Genomic DNA, 20,420 nt, shown 5'->3' with positions numbered 1-20,420 from the left:
GGACCGTGGTTTGGCCAAGATGCCCGCCCGTGTCCTTCCCGTGGGGTGGGCCCTGGCCCTCGGAGGAGGGTCTGACTCCTGGGGACGGCCCCGCAGAGAAGGAACCAGGATCCGTGTGCTAGGACCCGGTTACTCAGGGGACACGCAGGACTGACCCTGGCTCCCACCACAGGGCGCACAGGCCTGGGCGCAGACTCGTGTCACTGAGCTGACCACGGCCGTCCTGGGTCACTGACCGTACTGAGGGCAGCGGTGGGGACGGGGGGACAGGGGGACGGGGACGGCACGGAGAAGCAGCTCACGCAGTCACCGTGCGCACGGATCCACATAATAAAGACCAGCTGGGCGCTCAGCGCTGAATAAATAAAAATTTATCATCCATACAAACGCACGTCGTTCCTTTAAAGACCGCAAGAAAGCGCGGTCTGTGTCCAGCGGCCGGCCGGGGATGGGGGGGTTCCACGGAGCCCCCAGCCGCCCGGGCCTCCCCCCACGGTCACAGCAGCTGTGGGCTGTCCTCCGCCTCGTATTCGTACAGGTCCACGGCGCCCAGCGCAGCCGGCGCCTCCAGGAAGGGCCTGACGTCCAGCTGCGGCCGCAGCTTGGGATCCACGGGGCTGAGCTCAGGCTCGTACCTGCGGCAGAGAGGCCATGAGGGGCGGGGCCTTGACCGAGTAGCTGAGGGGCGGGGCCTTGAGAGGCTGCGAGGGGCGGGGCCTTGACCGAGTAGCTGAGGGGCGGGGCCTTGCCCTAGTAGCCGAGGGGCGGGCCTTGAGAGGCTGCGAGGGGCGGGGCCTTGCCCTAGTAGCTGAGGGGCGGGGCCTTGACCTAGTAGCCGAGGGGCGGGGCTTTGAGAGGCTGCGAGGGGCGGAGCCTTGACCGAGTAGCCGAGGGGCGGGGCCTTGACCAAGTAGCCGAGGGGCGGGGCCTTGACCTAGTAGCCGAGGGGCGGGGCCCCGTCCAGCACCCACCCCAGGCCCCACTGCCAGGACAACCCGCAGCTCTGGGCGCCACTGTCCCCAGGCCCTTGACGCACAGCCGTCGTCTACACGTGCACGCCTCAAACCTCTGACTTCACGAGTCCCGGCGGGGGCCAGGGGCCAGCGAAACGAGGTTCCGCAGAGATGCCACCCGAGCGTGGGGACTGGGGCCCGCTCCAGGGGCCTCCACACCCCATAAAGCTGCTGCGGGCTTCCGGCTACTTCCAGCCCAGCGCGGGGAGGGGGAACCGCTTCGGGGTCTTGCGCCTCCGGCCTCAGCGCAGCCTCAGGGTGGTAGGTCCTCCCAGTGGGCAGACCCCGTCTGCATGAGGCCCGCACAACGGCCGCCGTGGGCGGAGCCCTTCTTACCCGTCGTTCCAGGGGTCCCCCGCGGCCTCCTCGGCCACCAGGAGGTCGTACTCCTCGGCGGCGTAGCGCTCCCAGTCAGAGCCCTCGGGGCCGCCCCCCTCCCCGTCCTGCAAGAGAGAGAGAGACAGACAGACAGACAGAGGGCCACTCAGCGCCCCGCCGGACCCGCCCCAGGCACCCCGCCGTCCACGCTCGCTCTGCGGGCACGCACCCTGAAGAGCGACACCTGCTCCTTCTGCTCGCGGTCCAGGTACTTCTCCACGTTGAAGAAGGTGTCGAAGAACACGCCCGCCATCTTGCACCTCTTTAGGTCCTGCAGGGTGATCTTCCCTGGGGAGAGGGAGGGGCGCCGGAGCTGAAGGTTGCTGGCTGACCAACGCACCGGCAGGTGGAGGATTCGAGGTCCCATGTAGCTGCCCACCCGCCACCCCCACCTACTCTGTGAGCCAGGCCCCGCCCCATGCACTCTCGCAGACAGGCCCCGCCCAATGCACACTCTCAGGGCCAGGCCCCGCCCCAGGCACGCTCTCAGGGCCAGGCCCCGCCCCATGCACGCTCTGATACAGGCCCCGCCCCATACAGGCTCTCAGGGCCAGGCCCCGCCCCAGGCACACTCTCAGGGCCAGGCCCCACCCCAAGCACACACTCTGATTCAGGCCCCCCCCAGGCACGCTCTGATACAGGCCCCGCCCCAGGCACGCTCTCAGGGCCAGGCCCCACCCCAAGCACACACTCTGATACAGGCCCCGCCCCAGGCACGCTCTCAGGGCCAGGCACCGCCCCATGCACACTCTGATACAGGCCCCGCCCCATACACGCTCTCAGGGCCAGGCCCCGCCCCAGGCATACGCTCTGACCCAGGCCCCGCCCCAGGCACGCTCTCAGGGCCGGCCCCACCCCAGGCACACACTCTGATTCAGGACCCCCCAGGCACGCTCTCAGGGCCAGGCCCCGCCCCAGGCACACGCTCTGATTCAGGCCCCGCCCCAGGCACAGGCTCTGACCCAGGCCCCGCCCCAGGCACACGCTCTGATTCAGGCCCCGCCCCATGCATGCTCTCAGGGCCAGGCCCCGCCCCAGGCACGCTCTGATCCAGGCCCCGCCCAGGCACGCTCTCAGGGCCAGGCCCCGCCCCAGGCACGCTCTGATCCAGGCCCCGCCCAGGCACGCTCTCAGGGCCAGGCCCCGCCCCAGGCACGCTCTCAGGGCCAGGCCCCGCCCCAGGCACGCTCTGATCCAGGCCCCGCCCAGGCACGCTCTCAGGGCCAGGCCCCGCCCCAGGCACGCTCTCAGGGCCAGGCCCCGCCCCAGGCACGCTCTGATCCAGGCCCCGCCCAGGCACGCTCTCAGGGCCGGGCCCCGCCCACCTTCGCTCTGGGGCTGGACCAGGTCGAGCATCTGGCAGAGGCAGTCCTGGAAGGGCAGGGCCTCAATGGCCATGTTGTCCAGGCGGCGGCACTGCTCCTCGTAGAAATACTCCAGCTCGTACATGGACAGCACGCCGTCCCCGTCCAGGTCCATGCAGCGGAACCAGTACTCGATGCTGGCGGCCGGGGCGGGTCGGCTGTCACCTGGACGCCACCGCTCAGGGGCACGCGCACACGTCAGGTAGACACCACTCCCGGTGCCCTGGCACCAGCGGGCGCCCCGCCCTGCAGGGTCATGCATGCTGGCCCCGCCCCCGCAGCATCACGCACGCCGGCCCGGCCCGCACCTGGTGGGGGTCTTCTTGTCCTCCTCGGACAGCAGGAACCAGACGAAGTCGGCATAGCTGATCCTACCCTCCTTCTGCACCTTCCTGCCCCTGCGCCCGCGGGAGGGCGAGGGCGCATCAGGCGGGGCAGCTCCGCACCCACGAGCCCCAGTCGCCTGGTCCCCACCTGCCCTCGTCCACCACAAGCCACCCGGCTTGACCACAGGGCACGCTGACCCCAGGAGACACGCCGTCTGACCACAGGGACACACCCCTGAGTCTCGGGCCGCGACTGGCTCATAGCGGGCGGCAGCGCAACTGCGGGCCTCAGAGCTGGCGGTCAGCGTGGGGTACACACCTGGTCACCGCCCCCGAGAAGATGCGTTCCACCATCCTCGTGGATATGGCTGCGAGGTAACAGCGGCTGTGAGCCCCGAGAACGGCCTGGAGGGGCATTTCCAGCCGGGGTGCGGGTGGGGGAATGGGCGGAGCCTGAACTCCAGCCGGAGGAGGCCTGGGGTTAATGGGCGGGGTCCGGGGTGTCCTGGGGCACAGGGACCAGGGGGGCTGAGCGCCCGCGTACGGGTGAGTACCTGGGCACGCGCACGGGCGCGGGTACGCGCAGGCACGAGTGCTGGGAGTGGGGGCTAGGGGGCCGCGCCAGCCAATCAGGTTGGAGGTGTGTCCAGAGGGGCCCAGCCCGCCCCCCGCGGCCCCGCACCGTGGTCGTTGTGGCGGGCCAGGTCGTCGGCGTCGATGAGCAGGTCGTGGTCCGTGTCGATCTCCCAGAACTTGCAGTAGATGACGTAGAAGTGCTCGTAGGAGAAGAACTCCGTCAGCTGGTTGATGTCCGCCTCCTCCTCCAGCAGGGAGACGTTCTGGGGGTGCGGGGGACGCACGGGGTGAGCGGCACGAGGGCGCAGCAGGGCGGGGTCTTTCACGTGACCGAGAAATCCCGACACTCCCCCCCAGGTGTGGTGGCTTCCACACAAATGACACCCCCCAACCCCCACCCGTCCGCGAACCTGCAGGAAGGAGCTCTTCCTCAGCTCCGTGCAGGTGATGCGCCCGGACCAAGACCGGTTCACTGTGTAGAAGATCCGCTGGATGACCTGAGGGGGGGGGGGTGCTTCGTGAGGCCATGCACCCTGGAGAGACCAGACACGGCCAGGGCTGGGGGAGCCCCCACATGGGGCCCACTGGGAGAGGACTGTCGTCCTGGGTGCTCACGGACCTAAGGGGCCCCACAGACTCCCAGGGCGGAGCCCCTCGGCACGATACTCACAGTGGTGATGTACCGAGAGTGGAACTCACTCGCCTCCTTCAGGAAGGACAGGCCAGGGTGTGTGTTCACGATGTCCTGCTCGAGGGGGGAGGGGGACAAGTGTCCAGCATATGGGGCCTGCGTGACCCCAACACCAAACACTGGGGTTCTGTGCCGAAGGGTCACTCCCACAGGCTGAGATGACCGGACACTGGGGGCCGTGGGGGAGACTGGACACTTGCGGGAATGGCCATAGACGGGTGACCCAGGTAATGGAAGGGAGGGTCCGAAACACCCCAGGCCCTAGTGTCTAGCGTTCCCGGGGAGGGTATGGAGCACCGTGGCATCAGCATCCGCAGGGTGCACACAGCCCCCCAGGCCAGTGTCCGGCTCACCTGGAGGAGGGGCAGGAAGTCCTCCTGCACCAGGTGGTTGCTCCCGGGGCTCCTGAGCAGGTGCACGAACTTGGCGGCATCATCATGACAGCCCTGCAGGACTCTGCGGGCAGGGGCGTGGCCTGACTCGAGTGCACTGCGCAGTGCTGGAGGGAGGGCCGCGGCCCACTCCCCGTGGGCGCAGGGGGAGAGTGGCCCTGGCCATCTGGACAGGACACGGGCACCTGCACGTGCCGCCTGCTACCTTGGCTGTCAGAAGTGTTCACGGTAGAGAGGACTCCATGTGAGAGGACCTACCTGAGCCCGCCCGCAGCTCCACCTGTTCACACACCTACAGTCTCACGTCCACCTGCTCACACACCGGCACAGTGGTCAAGCATCCACCTGTTCACACACGTGCAGTCTCACGTACACCTGCTCACACACCTGCACAGTCTCACATCCACCCGCTCACACACCTGCACAGGCTCACGTCCAACCGCTCACACACCTGCAGTCTCACGTCCACCTGCTCACACACCTGCACAGTCTCACGTCCACCTGCTCACACACCTGCACAGTGGTCACTCGTCCACCTGTTCACACACCTGCACAGTCTCACGTCCACCTGCTCACACACCTGCAGTCTCACGTCCACCCGCTCACACACCTGCAAAGTCTCACGTCCACCCGCTCACACACCTGCACAGTCTCACGTCCACCTGTTCACACACCTGCACAGTCTCACGTCCACCCGCTCACACAACTGCACAGTCTCACGTCCACCTGCTCACACACCTGCACAGTCTCACGTCCACCTGTTCACACACCTGCACAGTCTCACGTCCACCTGCTCACACACCTGCACAGGCTCACATCCAACTGCTCACACACCTGCACAGTCTCACGTCCACCCGCTCACACACCTGCAGTCTCACATCCACCCGCTCACACACCTGCAGTCTCACGTCCACCTGTTCACACACCTGCACAGTCTCACGTCCACCCGCTCACACACCTGCACAGTCTCACGTCCACCTGCTCACACACCTGCACAGTGGTCACTCGTCTACCTGTTCACACACCTGCAGTCTCACGTCCACCTGTTCACACACCTGCACAGTCTCACGTCCACCTGCTCACACACCTGCAGTCTCACATCCACCTGTTCACACACCTGCAGTCTCAAGTCCACCCCCTCACACACCTGCACAGTTCACGTCCAACTGTTCACACACCTGCTCACACACCTGCAGTCTCACGTCCACCCACTCACACACCTGCAGTCTCACATCCACCCGCTCACACACCTGCACAGTCTCACGTCCACCTGTTCACACACCTGCACAGTCTCACGTCCACCTGTTCACACACCTGCAGTCTCACGTCCACTTGCTCACACACCTGCACAGTCTCACGTCCACCCGCTCACACACCTGCAGTCTCACGTCTACCCGCTCACACACCTGCACAGTCTCACGTCCACCCGCTCACACACCTGCAGTCTCACGTCCACCTGTTCACACACCTGCAGTCTCACGTCCACCCGCTCACACACCTGCGGTCTCACGTCCACCTGTTCACACACCTGCAGTCTCACGTCCACCTGCTCATACACCTGCAGTCTCAAGTCCACCTGCTCAAACACCTGCAGTCTCACGTCCACCAGCTCACACACCTGCACAGTCTCACGTCCACCCGCTCACACACCTGCAGTCACACATCCACCCGCTCACACACCTGCACAGTCTCACGTCCACCCGCTCACACACCTGCAGTCTCACATCCACCCGCTCACACACCTGCAGTCTCACGTCCACCTGTTCACACACCTGCAGTCTCACGTCCACCCGCTCACACACCTGCGGTCTCACGTCCACCCGCTCACACACCTGCGGTCTCACGTCCACCTGTTCACACACCTGCAGTCTCACGTCCACCCGCTCAAACACCTGCAGTCTCACGTCCACCCGCTCACACACCTGCACAGTCTCACGTCCACCCGCTCACACACCTGCACAGTCTCACGTCCACCCGCTCACACACCTGCACAGTCTCACGTCCACCTGCTCATACACCTGCAGTCTCAAGTCCACCTGCTCAAACACCTGCAGTCTCACGTCCACCCGCTCACACACCTGCACAGTCTCACGTCCACCTGTTCACACACCTGCAGTCTCACGTGCACCCGCTCACACACCTGCACAGTCTCACGTCCACCCGCTCACACACCTGCACAGTGGTCACTCATCCACCCGTCTGAGCCCCCACAGGCATGCAAGCACAGTACACCCTCTGGTCCAGTGCTGTCCACGTCATGTCTGAGTGTCCACACCATCACCTGTGCAGACCAGCAGGTGCCCACAAGTCCCCCATCCTCAGTCCTTGGTGCACACGTCGTATGCGCAGTGTCCACCGCCTGAGCGAGCGCCCCCGCAGGACCTCTGACCCCGCTCCGCCCCCACCCAGGGCAGGACTCACTTCCTCCACATGGCGATGAACTTGTGCACGGAGACAGACCCCGTGCGCTCTCCCCCGGCGCCGTAGAACAGGGGGCCCTTCCAGTAGAGCGGACAGCCACAGGCCTGCAATGGGGCAGAAAGGGGGGGTCTGTGTCCGTTCTCCCCTTCAACCTCTGAGCTCTGGCCCCACGCACAAAGGGGCGCGTCCACTGCTGCTCCTGCTGCAGTCAGGCTGCCGCCTCAACATCCAAAGTTCATGTCACGCCTGCAGGCTGAGCCGTGGGACGGAACCTCGTGTCCCTGCTCAGAAGCACTGCTCCTACCCCCAGGCCCCGTCCTGGGGCTCCGAGATCCTGCCTCTCACCGTCAACCAACGGAAGGCATGCGGTCACCCCGTGGGGCTGAGCTAGGCCGTCTCCTGCCCGTCAGCCACCAAACAGGGACAATCCAGCGAGAACGAGCACCGCTGTGGACAGACAGGCCGGGAGCGCCACACGTGTTGGGGAAGGGTGCTCCCGTGTGGTTAGAACTGGGGTTCGCAGGTCAGAGCAGGGCTTTTGCATTCCATTCCTTGAAGAACTCACCCCACCTCCCAGGCTCGGGGGTTTTGAAGAAGGCAGAGACCCCCCCCCGCCCCCCTCCCAAGCACAAGCCGTGTGGTGGCGAGGTGTTCGTCAGAGCTAGCGGCACTGGAGCAAGCACCTCGGGGACCCCTGAATGGAGCAATGGGGAGACAGGGGCCGCTGAGGGGTGGCCTTGGCCTAGACAAGGGCGAACCAAAGTGGAGGGTCTCCCAGAGCCCACGGAGGGAGAAGCCCTCCCGCAGGGCTGGCAGCTAAGCCCCAGGGACGCAGGCTCGCGGGGTGTCCGGCACCTGCATTCTGAAGACGCCCACCCTCACCAGGACCCAAACCAGAAATCTGGCTCACGGCCATCCAAGCTCTCGGCAGCCCTGCTGGACAGAGCAGAGCCCCCACACAGCCTCGTCTTCCTTCCCCGGAAGGCAAACCCTGGGGGGAGCAGCTGAGTGTCTGAACCTGGGCACGGCCAGGGCTCCTCTGGGAGACCCAGGGCTGGGAGACTCGCGGCCCATCTCCATCACAGGTGGAGGGCGGACGGTGGCAGGGCTGCACCCCTCACCAGGCTGAAATGGTGTGCCCAAGGGTGCAGTCGACTCCCACTGGGGGACACACGGTGCTGTCGCTCCAGGAGGCGATGCAGTGTCGCCACATGACACGGTGCTGGTACTGTGTGACATGGTGCCGTGTTACGACGTGACATGGTGCTATTACTATGTGGCGTGTTACTACATGATACAGTGCTGTTACTACGTGACACGGTGCCGTGTTACGATGTGACATGGTGTCATTACTAGGTGCCGTGTTACTACGTGACACAGTGCTGGTACTGCGTGACATGGCGCCGTGTTACTAAGTGCCGTGTTACGACGTGACACGGTGCCATTACTATGTGGTGTGTTACTACATGATACGGTGCTGTTACTACGTGACATGGTGCCATTAACACATGACATGGTGCTGTTACTACGTGACACAGTGCTGTGTTACTAGGTGCCGTGTTACTACGTGACACGTGTTAGTACGTGACACGGTGCCGTGTTACTACGTGACGCAGTGCCGTGTTAGTAGGTGCCGTGTTACTACGTGACACGGTGCTGTTACGACATGACACGATGCCATTACTATGTGACGTGTTACTACGTGACACGGTGCTGTTAGTACGTGACATGGTGCCGTGTCACTACATGACACGGTGTCGTGAGCACGGCTACCGAGTGACACGGGCTGTGAAGTCTACATGGACACGTAAGGAGTTACTCCGTGAGCGGAACCGTGCTTCCAGAAGAGGATGTGATGCTGGTGTGTGACGACAGCCGAGAGCCTGCACTTGGTGTCCCCGGTGGGGCAGGGAGGGTGCCGAATGGCGGTCGGGGCATTACAGGGAAGAGAGCGGACACAGACCCTGGGGATTCTTGTGGTGGCAGGACCAGGACCCCAGGGCTCTCTCTGTCCATTGTCCCTTCTTGGCCTTCAGCCGCCTGGTACAGGCCTCCCCACGTTCAGCTCCGGAGCCTCAGGTGGCGAGCCCGGGTCAGGGACGGCAGAGGCCGGGAGCACGTGCACAGCTGCCTACCTTGGCCACCTGACCCATGTCCTCCAGGGTGGCCCGCTCGTTGGGGAACTGGGTGAAGGCGGCCTCCACTCGGGCGATGACAGCGTCCACATGGCCCCCTCCCTGGGGACGTCCTCGAGGGAAGTAGAAGGCTGGGATGCTCTGCCTGGACGCTGGGGGCAGCGGCTCTTCCTTACGCGCAGCCTGGACCTGGAGCGAGTAAGACGGGTGGGGCTCGTTTGCTCTGAGGGACGGTTCGTGTCGGCTCCCCAGGACGCACAGCCAGCACTAAGGGGGCTTCCACAGGGCGGCCTGGCGCCAATCTGGGGACCCCCAGATCTTGGGTCTGATTTGAGGGGGACACGTACTGCGCTTCAGACATGACAAAGGCCCATCGTGCCGGCAGGGGGCTGTCAGCCAGGGCCAGGGGGCACCTGAGTGTGGCAGGCCCTCGAAGACTGACACAGGGAGGGGAGGGTGGGGACAGGCACAGGGCGAGACCGGCCGAGGCTTTCCCATGGCAGCACTCAGGGCCCGACCCCAGTGAAGATGTCCACCCAGGACCGCTGCCCTCCCTCCCTGGGGCACAGTCGGAAGGGACTCGCGGAGGCTGACCCCACACGGGGACTCTGCACACAGGTCAGGTCTGCACATTCCTTGCCACCTGCAGTCTTCTGCATTCAGGCTCTCCTGCACACCTGTGCCCTCCCATCTCCAGAGCACCTACGCAGGCCTGCGTGTCAGACCCTGCACACCACCGTTCACACCTGCGTGCACAGGACACACCGTTCACACCTGCGTGTGTCCTTGTGGTGCAGCCACGGCCCTGCGTGTGAGACGGCACAGACAACCGCATGCAGGGTCTTTGGCGGGGGGGGCCACCATGGCAGGTCAGAGAAGCCCCGTCTCTAGCAAAGGACCCCCTGGTGGTGAGGTGGGGGCCAGAGAGAAAGAGGCCCCTCCCCTCGCAGGATGGCTGACAGGGACCATGAAGTCAGAGCCAGGTGGTGGAGAGCCAGGCGGTCTTCCAGCCGCAGCACAGGGGGCTGCAGAGGTGCCGAGAGCCAGCGGTCCGGAGTGACCAACGAAGGAAGGAAGGGCGTCACGTACGTGTGCATGTGTGTGCGTGTGTCTACATACACGCCACACGCAGGCTGTCAGCAGCACAGGCCAGGGCAAACAAAATCAGACGGCAAAAATAAACCAAAGGGGATTCGTCGCCCCAAAAGGATTAATGGATAAACCGTGACATTAAAACAGGCAGAAATCAGACCACAGCAAGGCCGACACCTTCATCTGAGTGGGGGACGGGGTGGGGCGCAGGAAGGAGAAAGGGCCCTTTCAGGAGGTGAGCGACGGGGCAGAGATTAAAGGGTCACCCCGCCCCCGCGAGGGAAGTGGGGGCCCACGGAGCCAGTCACGGTGGCCGGGGAATCACTTCCGACGACGTGGGTGTCCCCAGGGGAGTCAGCGCAGAGGTGCTCCACAGGGACCAGACAGCTGCTGCCCCAGGCACACAGCCCTCCTTCCGCTCGTCTGCGTGGGCCGGGCCCCCGCCTCTCAGCCTGCTAACGGCACCTCCGCCGGTGGACGGGCAGAGGAGCGGGCATGTGACGCCCGCACAGCCTCTCCGGCTCACCCGCCGCCCTGGTAACCAGTCTCTGGGCGGCCCAAACAGCCGCAAACAAGGGCAGCGGCGCCTGGTGACCCGTGTGACCAGGACAGAAATAGAAATAGCTGCGGTGCCTGCACCACAGCTGCCAGGGGGAGGGGGACAGAACATGCTCTACGACACCTGCAGGCCCAGCTGGGGGCGGCAGCCCAGTGGGAGCCCGTGCCGGTCAGCTGGGCCCTTGCGGGTCAGCCAGGCCCAGCACAAGCCACAGGGAGCCTATGTGGGTCAGCCAGGCCCAGCGCAGGCTGGGGAGGAGGCCGTGCAGGTCAGCCCGGCCACTGTGTGCAGGAAAACGGAGCTCAGTGCCTGCACCACGGGCTCACGGGGCATCCTGACCCCTGCACGCCAGGAGCTCGTCTCTGAGTCCCGGCCGCAGGCTCGGAAGGACACAGGGGTGCCCTCTTCCGTGGACCACAGGTCTCGGTGACTGAGGGCAGAGGTAAATCTACCAGGCGCCTTGGTATTGCAAGGGTTAAGGCAGTTCACCCAGACATAGGAGGTTCAAGCCCGCCTTGGGCATCTGTGGGGGCAGAATGGCCTGAGGATACAACACCTAAGGGGCACGCATCACGCCTAGCCACGCCACGCCACGCCACGCCACGGCACGCAGGGAGGGGGGTGTCCCATGCACTGGGGCACGCAGCACACACCAGCAGGAACCCAGCCGAGTCCAGACAGAGGAATGGACAGACAGGTGCAGGCTCGCACGCACACGCACACTCTCGCGCCAGATGTCCACAGCAGGCCATGTGGGTGCTCCTGCCTGGCGTAGGGGCCTCTGTCCACCTGCACCCTGCAGAGTCTGGGGTGTCGGGGTTGCAACCCTACTGGAAGGTAACCATGAGTGTCACGGGGCCCTGTGGGGCAGGAAGGGTCCCCCTGCCCAGAGCTGACCGCTGCTGCCCGGGGGGCTCCGAGTGGGAATGCTGGGCTTCCTCCCAGCCTATCTGGCAGAGGGGCTGTAGGTTAGGGAGGGTGAGGGTGGGCTCACAGTGAGCTCTGTGCCCCCCTCCACCTGCCCACTGACCAGAGAGGGCTGTTGGGAGGTAGGGCGTAGGTCTGTGGACCCCACCCCTTTTGTTAGGGAGTCTCAGTGGAGGCTGACAGGACAGGCACTGAGGTGGGGTGAGGGGCAGCTGGTGGTGAGAGGGGTCCTGGCCTAGAGGGGGCTTCAGGGGGCCTAGACAGAAAGAAGCCTGCAGGGATGCGGGGCTGAGGCCGGGCTGTGGGGGCTCCGCACACTGGGCACTGGGCACAGGGCGGTGAGCGTGTCCTGGAGGCTGGCCATACCACTCGTCCCACACCGGGGGAGGGGCGTCCAGCAAGGTGCAGAGCTGAGGGGGGTGAGAGGGCAGGGCTCAGCCCTCAGCCCCCACCAGATAGCCAGACTACGGGGCAGGATGGGATGGACAGACCCAAGGGCAGAGGTGGGACACACAGACAAGCGGACGGACCGAGGTAAAACTCGGCACGTGAGCCCTGCTCCACCCAGCAGGGAGACTGATCTGTGAGGGAGGCCACAGGGGACCCACAGGCCAGGGGATGCGGGGACAGGCACCAGGGATTGCAGGACCCAGCTTGGGCGGTCCAGTCTTGCGGACAGTGGTCACTCTGCTGCCCAGACCCAGGCTGATACGACCCTCAGAGGGCACCTCAGGTGGTCGCCCCGTGGGGACAGGCAGCACGGGGAGGGCGAGAAATGGACCCCCCCAGACCAGGGTCCCCCAGGTTCCCAGGACGGAAGCCGCCCAGTGCGCCGGGGTGATAACATGTGGGACCCCCTTACTGTGGTGCTGTCATCCCAGACGTGGGACCTCACACTTCCGCGGCAGCGGGGAAGGGGGGTGGGCACCCAACAGGCCGCTGCCCACGCGTAACGCTATGGGGGGGAGGGTGCTCGCTCTCCACACACCACCTCAGACGGCTCCTAGGAGCAGCAGCTGGAGAAGTCACCTGCCCCGCGCACCCCGCACCCTCCCACAGGCGGGGGTCTCGCTGCCAGAGGCTGGCTGGGACGCCCCCTCCGTGCACACAGTGGGGCTCTGCTGGGGTCCCATCCAGGAAAGGGCCCTGGAAGCCCCGCTCACTCAGGCCTCACTGCCCGCCCGTGCCCGGGGGCTGGGGCTGCTCGGACCGGAAGCCCCTCCTTGCTCCCCTCCTGGTCACCAACAGGAGCGGATGTTCGGAATCCACTGGGCTCCTGCCTCGGGCTGGGCCCGGAGGGCACCCAGGACGTGGGCCGACCACAGGGTTCACATGGTCACGAGCCCGAGGAGCGGGCACCACACACGCGCGCCACCCTCCAGCAGGTCAGCCAGCTGGGCGGGCAGTTCCCGCGGTGGACACATGGTCCTCCTCCCCACGGAGCACCCGGCACGCCGGGGGGAGGACGGCGCGCAGGAGGGCTGAGAGCAACCTAGGAAAACTGTTTGCATCGGCTTCGCTTCGGGAAAGGGCCGAAGCAGCTGCCAGATCCCAGCGCGGCGATCCCGACGCACGGGGCCTGTGCGACACACGCACACTCACGCCGTGACCTACACACGCTCACACACGTGCACTCGCACGCTCACACGCACACACACGCCGTGATGAGTTACGCACTCACGCCGTGACTTACACACGCTCACACACGTGCACTCGCACGCTCACACACGCCGTGATGAGTTACACTCACACCATGACTTCCACACGCTCACACACGTGCACTCGCACGCTCACACACGCCGTGATGAGTTACACACTCGCGCCCACACCCCCCGCGCCCACCTGGCTGAGTCCCGAGCAAGCCTGACTGCGGGGACCCGGCAGAGACCCTGCACGGACCCCGCAGGGAACAGGGCCCTCTCTGGACGCCCCGCCTCCGCGCAGACCCGCGGAAATGTCCCCCTTCCCCGGGGCTCGTGCCCCCCCCGCCGCGCACCTCGCTGCGTGGACGCGCCCCCCGTTTCCGCCCGGGCGCACCTGGACCTGCTGGAAGGCCTTCAGCCGCTTCTTGAAGCGCGAGGGCAGCACGAAGTCGCAGCCGCGGGCCAGCAGGGCCAGCTCCTGGCGCACGTCGGGGCCCGGGCGCCGCCCGTCGGGGGGCTGCCGCAGCCGCATGCTGGCGCGGGGCGCGGGGCTCCGCGGGGCTCAGCGGGCGCGGGGGGCGGCCTGGGCCGGGGGGCCTCCGCGGGGCCGGGCGCCGGGCCGCGCGCCTCCGGCGGGCAGCTGCGCGCCCATGGCCGGGCCGACGGACAGACGCGGGCGGACAGACGCGGGCGGGCGGACAGGCGGACAGACGCGGCGGGACTCGCTCGCTGGCTCCCTCCTTCCCTCCCTCGCTCCCTCGCTCCGCGCCCGCACTGCTCCTTCCCAGGGCCGCCCGCCCGCCCGCCCGCCGCTGCGCCCCAGGGGGAGCTGCCCGCCCTCCGCATAGCGATGCCCTGACGTGGACGCCCCAAGGAGGCCCGCGCGGGCGGGCGGGGCGGTCACTCGGGCGCGCGCACCACACACGTGCATCGCACACTCACACGGCCCCGCGGAGACTCGGGGTGCAGGCGCCCCCCCACCCCCCCAGGACAGCCTCCACAGCGAGTGTCCCCGAGGCCCTTCACAGGACGCCTTCCCAACCCCGCCACACACACACACTCACACACTAACACACACACGCACTCACACACACACACACACACACTAACACACACACACACTCTCTCACACACGCACACACAGCACCCAGTGCAGTTCCTGAGGGACAAGGACGGGTCGTCACACACGGGCAGGCGTGGGCGTGGACGAGTGGCGACACAACAAGCAGGCTGAGCCAGGCGGGCAGGAAAGCGCAGACATCACCTCTTCGAAGCAAAAGGGACTGTGGGTCCCACGTCACCACGCAAGGTCAAAGAAGACAGGCTGGGATGCAGGCGTGACACGGGCCGGCATGTGTGTGACCCTCAGGACACCCCCACAGCTCTCAGTAACAGGCTTAGAGGAACAACAGCAGGGAGACAGCCCTTGATGGGGGCCAAGGTGGGAGCAGCAAGCAGCCCACACAGCAACGGCCAGGGGCCTCCTGCAGGCGCACTGGACGCCCTCAGATACCCGGGATGAGCGCCCTCAAGTCAGGAGCCACCCCTCCGCCCATGGGCCGCCCCTCAGAGGGGACACGGAGGAGTGGCGCTCTACGGCTGCAGTGGGCCGTGGGCCAAGTCCGCTGTGGACAGGCTCGATCACCCACTGGGAGCCACTCATTAGATGCCCGCTCCAAAGCCGGCACCCAACCAAACATGCTCGGGGTTCCAGCCGACAGGTGCTGTGGGCACCAGGCACAGGGGCCCTACTCATGCCACTGCTACCAGGCTCAGGGTTCACCACCAGAAGGCCAGGTGAGAACCACCCACCGTCCACAGGGAGGCGAGGCGGGTCCCCAGGAGACACAACGATCACTCTGCAGCTTCTCAGGGGCACACAGCCCGGAAGTCGGGGCTAACTACCTCCCCTGGGCCCAGGAAGCCCCCTGGGCACCTGTCCAGAGATCAGATCAGTGGTTCTTCACCTTCCCAACGCCGTGACCTTTTAATACAGTTCCTCGTGTTGTGGTGACCCGCCCGCCCCCCCACCATAAAATGTCTTGATGCTAGTTATGAATCGTAATGTAAATACCTGATCGGCAGGATGTATTTCCACTGTTACAAGTTGAACATAATTAAAACATGGTGGTTAATCCCAGAACCAGTATGCAATTACATAGCAACTCTCACTAAACCAGTCACTCAACCAACTCCGCCAGCTTCTCACCTGACCAGTCACTCAACCAACTCCGCCAGCTTCTCACCTGACCAGTCACTCAACCAACTCCGCCAGCTTCTCACCTGACCAGTCAGTCACCTGACCAGCCACAGGATCCAATGAGCTCTAGATGATCCAACACATCTCATTCCCAGTGGGGACTGGCCCACTTGGGTTGGGAATCCTCAGACTGTCAACACTCAGGGCCCCTAGTGGCACAACTGTTAAGCGCTCGGCGGCTAACCAGGGTGGGGGCACACCAGGCACCTGCTCCTGTCAGGACAACAGCCTGGTGTGCCCTGGGCTACCCTGTACAGCTGAGCAGAGCAAAGGGAGAGAACTCACCGCAAACCCGCAGGACAGAGCAGACCTGCCCCCCAGTGGGCTTCCCAGGCTGCAGCCGTTTATGGGGGCAGACAGCCTCATTCTCCTCCCAAGGAGTAGTCGGTGGGTTCAAACTCAAGATGTGTCACCACACCCTAACAATGCACTCCGCTTGGGGCTGGCATGAGTCAAGATAACATTTCCACTGTCACGGGGTCTTTTCCCTCGATGGTAAAAGTCTCCGGTACTTAGTGCTTGGAGTGGGAGCAAGGGGGTGAGTGAAGTACTGCTTTGTGAACTGAAAGGTGGCTTGTTCAAATCCACCCTCGGCTCGTAGGGAGAAAGATGAGGCTTGGAAAAATGCCGCTGGGCAGTCCTCCACGCTGTGGGTAACAGTGTGTTTGATTTAGGGGGCCTTACGGATCCCTGGTGGGTTCCCCATTGAGTTACTCACTGCAAGGCCAGCAGTTCAAATCCACCAGCTGCTCCACAGGAGAAAGACAAGGTTTCTTTTCTACTATGAAGCTCAGAACCCCCTGGGGCAGCTCTACCCCGTCCTGCAGGGTCAGTGAGTCATCACCCACTCTGACTGGGCGATTTGAGCCCCCCAGTTGTTCCTGGGGAGGGGGGTAAACTGAGGTAGACTGCTGCTGTAACACTTTGCAGTTTAGAACCGGCATGGGGCGGTTCGCGGGTGTCCTGTCGCTGAGTGGGTATGGACAGGATGGGTTGCTTTGGGTTCTAGGGGGTGGCCTGGGGGCAAGGGGGGTTAAGAGCTGGACTGCCATCAGCGAGGCTGGTGACCTCAGCAGAGGCTCCTTTGGAGAACAGGGAGGCCGGTCTGAGGGATACCTCATGGGGACCCGAGGGCGGTGAGCTTTGGGTTTGCAGGGACACCCCACAGAGCTGCTACTACGGATTTGCGGGAGAAACACGGGGCCGCTAAGAGCCACCATGACTGGTGACATCGTGGTATCCACACTTGCTCATCCCGAGGTCAGCAGTTTGAAACCACCGGCCACTGCTGCGGGGGAAACCCCCTGCCCCACGGGGCCGCTATGGGGAGGGATGGGCGTGTCGGGGGTGGGGGTGCGTGTGCCCGGGTGGGCGTGTCGGGGGGTGCGTGTGCCCGGGGGTGTGTGTCGGGGGTGCGTCTGCGCGTGTGCCGGCGGCGGGGCGCGTCACTTACGACTCTGGGCCCCGCGGACCTGCGGGTGCCTCGGGCGAGCGGCGGCCCGCTCCGGGCGTGGGCGCCGAGGGGCAACAGCGCAGAGCCTGCGGCGGGGGCGGCGGGCGCGGCGGGGGCGGCGGGAGCGGGGGCGGCGGGGGCCGCGTCCGGGCCGTCGCCCGCGCCGCCGCGCTCCTGGATGCGCCGCAGGCAGTCGCGCAGCATGGCCTGCGTGCCGCCCTCGCTCAGCCAGCACAGGAACAGCTCGTCCACCTTCATCTTCAGCACCGGCTGCAGCACCTTGCCTGGCGGCATCGCGCCGGCCCGGCCCCGGCCCCGGCGGGACCCGGACCGACGGCACGGCTCGCCAGCCAGGACCGCGGCCACCGTGGGCCGCTTCAAAACGGGCGCGCCCGCCGCGCTGCCAAACAACGGCGCCTGCGTGGCGCGTCGGCACGCACGCACGCACGCACGTCATCAGGCGGCGACGGCAGCCGCGAGCCGATGCGCGCGGCCCTCGCCCCGTGGCTGCGGCAAGGCCGGGCCTCGGCCAGGCTTCGATGGGGCTTGGGGGACGGGGCAGGGTGAGAATGCCAGCGCTACCGGGGCCCCCGCCCAGCGCTTTCTACCCGGGGAGACTGGCGAGGCGCCATTAGCGCGCGGGCCGGGGGGGCGTGGCGAGTGGGCAGTGGTGGGCATGCGCGCTGCGTGCCTTCGCGACGCCAGAGCGAGCGTGCGCAGACGAGGCCGCATGGGGGCGGGGCAGGGCGGCCTGTCGCAGCATCGAGCATGCACAGCGGGGCCGCAGCGGGGCGGGGCGGCCTGTCTCCGGAAGGAGCATGCGCAGACGAGGCCGCAGCGGGGCGGGGCGGCCTGTCTCCGGAAGGAGCATGCGCAGACGAGGCCGCAGGGGGCGGGGCGGGCTGTCTCCGGAAGGAGCATGCGCAGACGAGGCCGCAGGGGGGCGGGGCGGCCTGACTCCGGAAGGAGCATGCGCAGACGAGGCCGCCCGAGGTGGCGCTGTGCAGAGCCGTGCAGGGAATCGTTGGCGTGCTTAATTTTATTCTCTGAGTGGAACGTTCTTAATGGAGAAGGCTGCCTTGTGACTAGAGTAGAGCTGCCCTTGTGCGCCTTCCGAGGCTGTAACTCCTCACGGGAGCAGGCAGCCTCGCCTGTCTCCCTTCGAGGGACTGCTGGGTTCGAACTGCCCACTTTGGGGCTCGCAGTCCAAGGCGTAACCTGCTGCGCCACTAGGGTCCCCACTTGTAAATAGAAGCGCCTCTTTTCAGGTTGTCCAGTGCAAGCAATGTAGTTGTCAGAATCTTTCTTCAAGTCGTTTTTTTTTCCTACCTGTGCCTAGGCGCGCCCAGGTAGGCTTAGCACATGTACAACTACCTAGTACCGGGCTTGGGGTATTTGGACAAGGTGCGGGACTGAACAAGGCGTCACCGCCCCGCGCGGTATCCCCGAGGTGGTGCTGGGAATGCCAAGCAGCGAGTTTCACGGCTGACCTTCCGAAGGTCGCCAGTCCTTTCTTCCTACTCCATAAGGTGGTTCCAACGCAGGGTGGGCCCGGGTGCCGCTCCCTTTGCAAATAAGAGTTTTGTGGATGTAAGTGAAGCCTCTGTTTAAAAGAGTGTGCATCATCTCAGTGAATTCTGTGCTCACCCCATTCCACCCCCCCACAATCCCAGATAAACCTTCTTATCAGTGATTGTCCACGCAGCCACCCGCGGGGACACCAACAGAAACAATAGGGGACCCAAACAAAACGGAACAGAAACAAGACTGATATGGGTGCCAGTTACGTAACCTGGTGTCAATATGAGGATTCACAGTGAAGGGGTGGTGTCTAGCCTGTCAATCAGCTCAGGTTCTTTGTGGGCGTGGCCTCCTGAGGATTCTGGGAACTCCAGTATTCCGACCTGGAGGTGGGAGATACTCTGCTCACTCCCTGGGAGGCATTGCAGCTGCTAAGACATGGAACTAGGCTAGTGCCCTGAGCTGGAGGAGCCACGTGGAGACCCCTGCCAGCGCTGAGATGCTTCCACCGCCACTGCATCCACAAGACTCTCCACCCGCCGGCCTGCGATCTTCCTGCATTCGGCATCATTGCATGTGCTGCTGTGAGCCTGAAGAGGACTTTATAGATTGGTATTGGACACGTGGGCTAATATCGGACTTAAGGACTTGATCTGGACTGGGCTGGGATGTTTTCTCAACATTCAATGCTCTTGTCTACAGAGCTCTTTCTTAGACACATGTGAGTCTCCCCGGATTTGTTTCTCTGGTCTACCCTGACTGACAAAAGAAGGTACAGGTGGAAATCAAGACTAAGAAGAGACCACCGGCAACATTAACCCGAACCACAGAGGAAGTGTCTGCTGTGGAACAAGCCAGAAATATTTAAACCATGAGCAACTTCAGGTTGGCTCAAGGGGGCGGGCAACATAGACCATAGTTCGACCCACTAGACTCGAGTTTATCATAATCTCTGATGGTTTGGCTCTTCGACTCCCGGCCTGTGGCCTGAGGCCTGATCTGACCAGACACTCTGCAGCGGGGTGGGGCTCCCACCACCCTCCGCTGCTGCCGTCTACAAATGGGGTATTTGCCGTTGAAGCTCTGAGACTTCCCTTCATCTTTCTTGTGTCAGGTTCCTCCGCGGGTCATGCTTTGGCTCCTGGCTTCGCACGAGAGAGAGAGTTCACGCTGGTTTGTGATCCAAGTGGGTTTTCATGCGGGACGGAGGAGCGTCAGGTGTTGTGTCTCAGGATGCTCGCTATTTCAGGGAGGTGTGCCAAACCACGCGTAGGCCGTGGCTGGGACTCGCCACTGGACACGGGCAACCTTGGGCAACTGTGTGCCCACACGTGGTGACCTGAGGCCAGGGCACAGCACGATGGAGTGGGCGCAGGAGCAGGGTAAGAGAAGGGAATCCTCTCCGACCTGCCACTGACCTGGAGCAGGGGTCCAAGAGACGGGCCCTCCGATGCCAGGGCATTTCAAACCTCTGGCTGGGGAGGTGTGGTCGTAGGTCTTGGTTGACCCACCTGGGCCTAGTCTGGGCTGCCCAGGTGTAACGCACACCTGGCTGGGGCCCTGAATTGGAGCAAGCCCAGGTAAGGTCTTTATGGGTGGCTGGTGGTTGCCTGATTTTCCTTCCCACCCTCCTGTGGGGGACTCCCCTGTTCCTGCCTGGCCACCTGAC

At 64.7% G+C, this 20,420-nt stretch overlaps 1 protein-coding gene across 2 annotated transcripts; it reads right to left on the bottom strand.

Annotated features, from left to right (window-relative positions):
• Nucleotides 1–354: 354 nt before the first annotated feature.
• LOC142435556 (serine/threonine-protein phosphatase 2A regulatory subunit B'' subunit beta-like) lies at nt 355–17,632 on the bottom strand. 2 transcript variants are annotated; one of them, XM_075539782.1, is made up of 13 exons: nt 17,231–17,632; nt 9,297–9,485; nt 7,162–7,265; nt 4,702–4,804; nt 4,328–4,402; nt 4,068–4,154; nt 3,764–3,920; nt 3,401–3,449; nt 3,064–3,153; nt 2,717–2,892; nt 1,561–1,679; nt 1,350–1,456; nt 355–635 (listed from the first exon to the last, which is right to left on the bottom strand). In XM_075539782.1, the coding sequence occupies exons 1-13, from the start codon at nt 17,522–17,524 to the stop codon at nt 497–499; spliced, it is 1,689 nt and encodes a 562-aa protein (XP_075395897.1). In that variant the 5' UTR covers nt 17,525–17,632; the 3' UTR covers nt 355–496. The 2 variants fall into 2 exon arrangements, with proteins under 2 accessions (XP_075395897.1, XP_075395898.1); XM_075539783.1 differs by lacking the exon at nt 17,231–17,632 and adding an exon at nt 13,912–14,180.
• Between the last annotated feature and the right edge of the window lie 2,788 nt (nt 17,633–20,420).

The sequence above is a fragment of the Tenrec ecaudatus genome, chromosome Y (genome assembly GCF_050624435.1).
Source record: "Tenrec ecaudatus isolate mTenEca1 chromosome Y, mTenEca1.hap1, whole genome shotgun sequence".
In the NCBI taxonomy this organism is placed as follows: domain Eukaryota; kingdom Metazoa; phylum Chordata; class Mammalia; order Afrosoricida; family Tenrecidae; genus Tenrec; species Tenrec ecaudatus.
The sequence above is the reverse complement of the archived record's forward strand: the minus strand, read 5'-3'. Positions and strand labels throughout refer to the sequence as shown.

Excerpts from the sequence above, each read along its gene's own strand:
- LOC142435556 (XM_075539782.1), bottom strand. The coding sequence starts at position 17,524 with ATGCCGCCAGGCAAGGTGCTGCAGCCGGTGCTGAAGATGAAGGTGGAC. Across the intron at positions 3,154-3,400 it reads TTCTCGGGGGCGGTGACCAG|GGGCAGGAAGGTGCAGAAGG; the intron begins GTGTGTACCCCA and ends CCGCGGGCGCAG. Across the intron at positions 1,457-1,560 it reads AGCAGGTGTCGCTCTTCAGG|GACGGGGAGGGGGGCGGCCC; the intron begins GTGCGTGCCCGC and ends TCTCTCTTGCAG.